At 43.0% G+C, this 6,499-nt stretch overlaps 1 protein-coding gene across 1 annotated transcript in view; it reads left to right on the top strand.

Annotated features, from left to right (window-relative positions):
* LOC104961777 (regulator of nonsense transcripts 2-like) overlaps positions 1-5,602 on the top strand; it is a gene marked incomplete at its 3' end in the record, with an annotated part of 7,172 nt that extends 1,570 nt beyond the window's left edge. The window contains exons 2-4 of the mRNA XM_010790117.1: positions 794-1,162; positions 4,218-4,997; positions 5,398-5,602. Of these exons, the coding sequence (XP_010788419.1) occupies positions 794-1,162; positions 4,218-4,997; positions 5,398-5,602 (1,354 nt within the window). The remainder of the gene's footprint in view (positions 1-793; positions 1,163-4,217; positions 4,998-5,397) is intronic.
* Positions 5,603-6,499: the final 897 nt, after the last annotated feature.

The raw sequence follows: 6,499 nt of genomic DNA, 5'->3' as shown, positions 1-6,499 counted from the left end.
ATGAAGGTTTTTCTGCATGTAAACGGTCTGCAGAGTCACAAACCCTCAAAGTACACCCTGTAGCGAGTAAAACTCTAACACAGAGAAGACCTGTCTATGCTGCCCCAGAACGCCTCGTTGGGGATTTCTCTTTTTCTTCCTGGGTACAGTGACGTGACCATACCCAAATGGACCATCCGTGGAGCTCCTCTCTCACACACACACACACACACACACACACACACACACACACACACACACTCTTGTGGCGCGGTTACACTGTAGGTGCCCCGCTTTTGGGGGTGCGGGGGGGGAGTGCGGGTGCTAGTGGAGCCTCGCAGATGGGGGTGCTGCAGCCCCCTCAACACCCCTGGTGTCATTTCCTGGTTGCTAACAAACGCCATTGTAACACATAATCACTGATGTAACGGTGGAAGACTCATCAGAACAGAGTGGGCGAGCTGACCAATCAGAGCACAGTGGGCTCACAGGGAGGGAGGGAGTACACATTCTGTACAGAGATGCTCGATGAGAAACCAATGTGAGTTTTGGAAAATTGAACAATATAAATCTATTCTAGTAGACCTCAACAATGGAATTATGATCAGTAGAAATGGCCATGACATGGGACCTTTAAATAAAGTACTTCAAATGTGTACGACTTTAGTTTATGTCAGTTAAATTCAACAAGGGGCTTGACAGTGACATTTCTGGAAACCACATCAATGTAGATTAGAAAACAGCTGGCCGAAACAGTTTCTAAAATTCTTAAAAAGCATTAATAAACAACCTTTCTCTTATTGTCTTTCCTCAGTATGCCTGCTGAACGCAAACGCTCATTAAACATGGACGAAAAAGATGTTTGCACCTTCAGCAACAAGGACAAGGAGAAGGAGCGAGATGGCGAGAGGAGACCATCGTCCGCCCGGGACAAAGGGAAAGACGAGGCCAAAATGAGCGGGAAAAAAGACAGCAGCAAGGAGGAGAAGAGGAAGCGCCTCGAGGAGGAAAAGAAGAAGAGGGAAGAAAAGGATCGTAAAAAGAAAGAGGAGGAAAAAGTGAAAGCGGAGGAGGAGCAGAAGAAGAAAGAGGAAGAGGAGAAAAAGCTGCAGGAGGAGCAGGAGAAGCAACTTCAGGAGGAGGAAGCCAGGAAACAGCGAGAGGAGGAGGCAGCTCTCCTGAAGTAAGTGGGGCTTTTGTAAAGACACATTTTAATGCTGTTATCCTGTATCGCCCAATTGATGCTATTTCTACGCCTAAATGTACACTTCAGAACTCTCATGTGTTATTTTACATGGTGCACATTTGTCAAAAATATACACAGGGTGTCCGCGGGGTCTTAAAAAGTATTAAAAGTTGATAAATCAATTTAGCGAAAATCAAGGCTATTAAAAAGCATGAAACGGTATTTTCCAAAGTGTAATAATGTGAAAAATGACAGATAATTATGTTAAAGAAAATATCAGAAAATTACATGAAAACCATCAGAAATGTAGAAGTTTTTCATGCAACCATGTTTTTGCTGATTAGTTGCTTTAGTTGTGTACAGTTTGATTGCTAGCTGTCTTGAAAGAGTAAACAATTAATAACGACCGCATGTTTTGTCGTGGAAATCTGGCCAAAAGTCACGAGGAAGTCAAGATGGAACAGTCATGGCAAGGTGGTGGAAAAGTCTTTGGATATCTGGTCTAAAAAAGTGGGGAAGTCATGGAAATTTGGGAACACAGTCGAAGGAAGGTCATGAATATCTGACCTAAAATACGGAAAGAAAGTCATGGTGTCCGCGGGGTCTTAAAAAGTATTAAAAGTTGATAAATCAATTTAGCGAAAATTAGCTGGCATTTTCCAAGGTATTCATTTTGTAGCTTGTTTTCAATAAGTCTATAAATGGTCCAAAGAGGTTGTATTCTACAGTCTGCCTGAATGTAATCACTGCGTAGGTGTGTAGTGTGATTCTGTGTAGTTTATTTATGGCATCCCGTTGGATTTGACGTCATCTGAACAGGACATCACACGCTCACTGCTTGATAGCGCGAGAAGGTCCATTTACGCCGGTTGTTAAACAACATCGTTATGGGGAAATGCAAGTCTGCGTCCAAATGGTTGGAAGATAAGGAGGAAGGACAATCGATACTGAATATAGTCAATGTGAGGTAAAGTGTGTCGCCAAGGTAACCGGTTAGAACTCCAAGTGGAGATGAGGTCTTAAAATGTATGGAAAGGGTCTTAAAAAGGTTCTTAAAAGATTTTACATTTGACTTCCTGCTTATACCTTGATACACCAAAATGTACAAAAAGCAAACAAACTATAGCCCATAGCTTACTCACATCATATACATTACTAAAAATTCAAATTGGGAAATTGTCCCATTTTTGTAGCAACAAGGAGACGTGTGGCGCAGTGGATTGTGCGTATGTGTTGGGATCAGGGGGTAACAGGTTCAAACCCCACTGCAGTCAGCATGTCGTTGTGTCCCTGAGACACTTCACCCCAAATTGCTCCTGTGGGGATTGCCCACAGTATTGAGTATGGAAGTCGCTTTGNTGTGTGCCTTGGCAGTCAGTCAGCATGTCGTTGTGTCCCTGAGACACTTCACCCCAAATTGCTCCTGTGGGGATTGCCCACAGTATTGAGTATGGAAGTCGCTTTGGATAAAAGCGTCTAACAAGTATCATGTAATGTAACAAATGTCCCTTCAGGAAGGAACCCAGTGCAAATACCGTCTCTTTTCCTGTTGTCTTCATCCTGCATCACTCTCATTTTCGCTTAAAGTCAACTTTAATGTCAATCTTTCAGTTTGTGTGTCCAGACCGAGAGATCGAAATACCGTTTCCCACAATCCCGAATACAAAAGCAAATATATATAAGAATATGTATATACCTATATTTACACAATCAAAGACACATTTATATTATGCACACGTTAAGACCTAAATAAAAGCACAACAATCAACATGTGACCTGCTCCATCGCATTGACCCGAAGACACATGTTTAGTTGTATACACTGTTGGAAAGAGGAGATTCCTAGCTTTCTAATGATATCAGGATTGTTGTTGTTCTCCAAATATTAAGCGAAATATGTCACATTATATAATGACTGTCATCGAGTCATCACTTTGAGAAAAAGGCCTTCAAAGTGTCCTCCTCTCTGGAATCCATCGATCTGATTGGTTATTAGCAAATGATCAAAGTAGTACGGAGGGAAGATATTTTTGTTTGGATTACTGGTCTGGGGGAAGCTCGCGGGTGTGTGTGTGTGTGTGTACGTGTGTGTGTGTGTACGTGTGTGTGTGTTTGTTTGTGTAATTTTGCGTTTGTGTGTATTGCGTTTGTTTCCCGGGGAAAACACTCACGAGAAACACCGGCTGTTGTTCTGCCTCCTGTGACGTCAAGTTACTCCGTTCTCCGCTTGTAATTATGCCGTCACAAGCTTCAAAGTTGTATTTATCATCTGAATTTGCCGAAACAAGTTTAATATTCTGAAAGTCAAGACTTTGTTTATTTGAAATCAGATGAAAACCAAATGTAACGGACCCTGCCGTGTTATCTATGATCACTATATGCCTTACCTTCATAATGTCAGCGGAGGGAGGGGGGGGGCGCTGCGGAACAGCAGAGTGAGAGTGAGAGCTGTCTTCTTCCCGTTACAAGCTTCAAACATGTATTTATCGTGTGATTTTGGAAATAAAAGTTTCATATTCTGAAAGCCAAGACTTTGTTTAGTTAAAATCNCGTCAAGTTACTCCGTTCTCCGCTTGTAATTATGCCGTCACAAGCTTCAAAGTTGTATTTATCATCTGAATTTGCTGAAACAAGTTTAATATTCTGAAAGCCAAGACTTTGTTTATTTGAAATCAGATGAAAACAAACTTTAACGGACCCTGCAGTGTTATCTATGATTACTATATGCCTACATTAGAAAATGTCAGCGGAGGGAGGGGGGACGGCGCTGCGGAAGAGCAGAGTGCGAGGGAGAGCTGTCATCTTCCCTTTACAAGCTTCAAACATGTATTTATCGTGTGATTTTGGAAATAAAAGTTTCATATTCTGAAAGCCAAGACTTTGTTTAGTTAAAATCAAACAAAACACCCGAACCCCAAAGAACTATGGCTTCCGACTGATTCCGAGTAGCGGGTCACGTATTTACAAAATAACAGTCACTTCAATATCTTTGAGAATGTGCATTAGTGTAAGACTGTCCATAGCAGCGTAAACAAATAAATACATTTCTGCAGGGAGAAGGAGGAGAGCCATCAGCTGCACCAGGAGGCCTGGGAGCGCCATCACTGCAGGAAGGAACTCCGCGTGAAGAACCAAAACGCCCAGGAGGGTCGCCCCGAGGAGGCTTTCTTCAGCCGCCTGGACTCCAGCCTGAAGAAGAACACGGCCTTCGTGAAGAAGCTGCGAACGCTCACCGAACAGCAGCGCGACTCGCTCTCCAACGACTTCGGCTCCCTGAACCTCAGCAAGTACATCGGCGAGGCGGTGAGCTCCGTGGTGGAGGCCAAGCTGAAGATCTCCGACGTGGGCTGCTCCGTCCACCTCTGCTCACTCTTCCACCAGCGCTACACCGAGTTCGCTCCGCTGCTCTTACAGGCGTGGAAGAAGCACTTTGAGGCCAGGAAGGAGGAGAAGGCGCCCAACGTGAGCAAGCTGCGAACAGACCTGCGCTTCATCGCCGAGCTCACCATCGTCGGGCTGTTCACGGACAAGGAGGGGCTCTCTCTGATCTACGAGCAGCTGAAGAGCATCATCGGGACGGATCGCGACACGCACACTCATGTGTCGGTGGTCATCAGCTTCTGTAAGCACTGCGGGGACGATATCGCCGGGCTGCTGCCCCGAAAAGTGAAAGCGGCCACTGACAAGTTCGCTCTGAGCTTCCCTCCGAGCGAGATCATCGGCACGGAGAAGCAGCAGACCTTCCAGAACCTGCTGAGGGAATACTTCACCTCGCTCACCAAACACCTGAAGAAGGACCACCGCGAGCTGCAGAACACCGAGAGGCAGAACAGGTGCATTTTAAAGCTTTTGACTCGAGCACCATAGCAGTGTTTACTTCATTCAATGATACAAATGACTCTATATTCTACAACTACTTTTAAATGTTCAAATTTGACCGGCCACATCACCATTGTTTTTTGGGATGGTGTCAGATGTACCAGCCTTGTGCATATTTTACTAGCCGGTAAATGAGGCTAATGCTTTGCCCTTTTTGGGAATATTCAGAGTCATATACTTACTCAGGTCAAACTAAACTAAACTAGTTAATTTAAGCATTTTCTTTACATAACTTAAGACAGGATGATGTTGACTAAATATTATAAAACCTAGCAAGCACATTTGACACAGGACTATGGCTCAATAAAAGAATTAATGATAAAAATGACCCCCTCCTCTTCCCGCCCTCTTCAGGCGTATCCTACACTCCAAAGGGGAGCTGAGTGAGGACCGACACAAACAATACGAAGAGTTTGCGACTTCCTACCAGAAGCTGCTGGCCAACACTCAGTCTCTGGCCGACCTGCTGGACGAAAACATGCCCGACCTTCCTCAGGACAAGACGGTGCAGGAGGGTGTGTGGCCTTTCTTTACCACAGTTCATCTGAGTTCACACAAAGTCTGGAAAATGTGAAAAATGGTTATTTTAAATATTATGATTTCAAGGTTAGGAATATCTTTGAATTTAAATATCGTCCAGGGTTCCTGTAGATCCTTGAAAAAGTCTTAAAAGTAGGGATGGGTATCGTTAAGGTTTTAACGGTACTACTACTTTTATCGATACCGCTTATCGATCCGATCTTTTAACGGTACTCTTATCGAAAAAAATAAGGGAAACTAACTAAACAAATTGTGAACAAAACTAACATTGCTTTTTATTTAAATTAAATACATAATATTTCACATCAAAAGAAACAACAATGTTTTCACAAATCGTATTCATTATTAATTCTATCTGCGTATTAGAAACGAAGTTGGCGAAACTAAAACTGCAATATAATGTTTGTGTAGCAATAATACATATGACATATATGTTTTAAATGTCTCCAGTACCGATAAAAAGACCGATAACGTCGGAGCTTAACGGGCTTCAGCCCCGGGGCCCGTTTAATACCGGGGCTCGGTACCCATCCCTAGTTAAAAGACATTGAATCCATTTGGATTTACTTCTTTAGGTATAAACTATTGGAAGTTAATTCTGTAAACTTCTTAATTTGCGATAGTTCTCATAGCAACTTAGATATTTTGGGTTTAGATGGGTAGTGTACGTACCCTGTTTTGTTGTCAAACAGTGACTCCTGTGAGGTAAACATTAGGGCTGTACCCGAATATTCGTTCGTTGGAGTACTCTTCGGGTTTCAATTTCGTTATTCAGATATTGTTTTTTTCTTTCTTTTCTTTCAAATTTAATTTATTGAAATCTCCAATATCAACGTAAGAGCTTGTGCCTCTTCGGGGGGTGCTAACACTTAACCATAAACGTTATCGTTTACTTTCTCCGTCTTTATATGTAGAT

The sequence above is a fragment of the Notothenia coriiceps genome, unplaced genomic scaffold, assembly GCF_000735185.1.
Source record: "Notothenia coriiceps isolate Sejong01 unplaced genomic scaffold, NC01 NC01_scaffold00033734, whole genome shotgun sequence".
Taxonomy (NCBI): Eukaryota; Metazoa; Chordata; class Actinopteri; order Perciformes; family Nototheniidae; genus Notothenia; species Notothenia coriiceps.
This window is presented reverse-complemented; position numbering and strand designations above follow the sequence as displayed.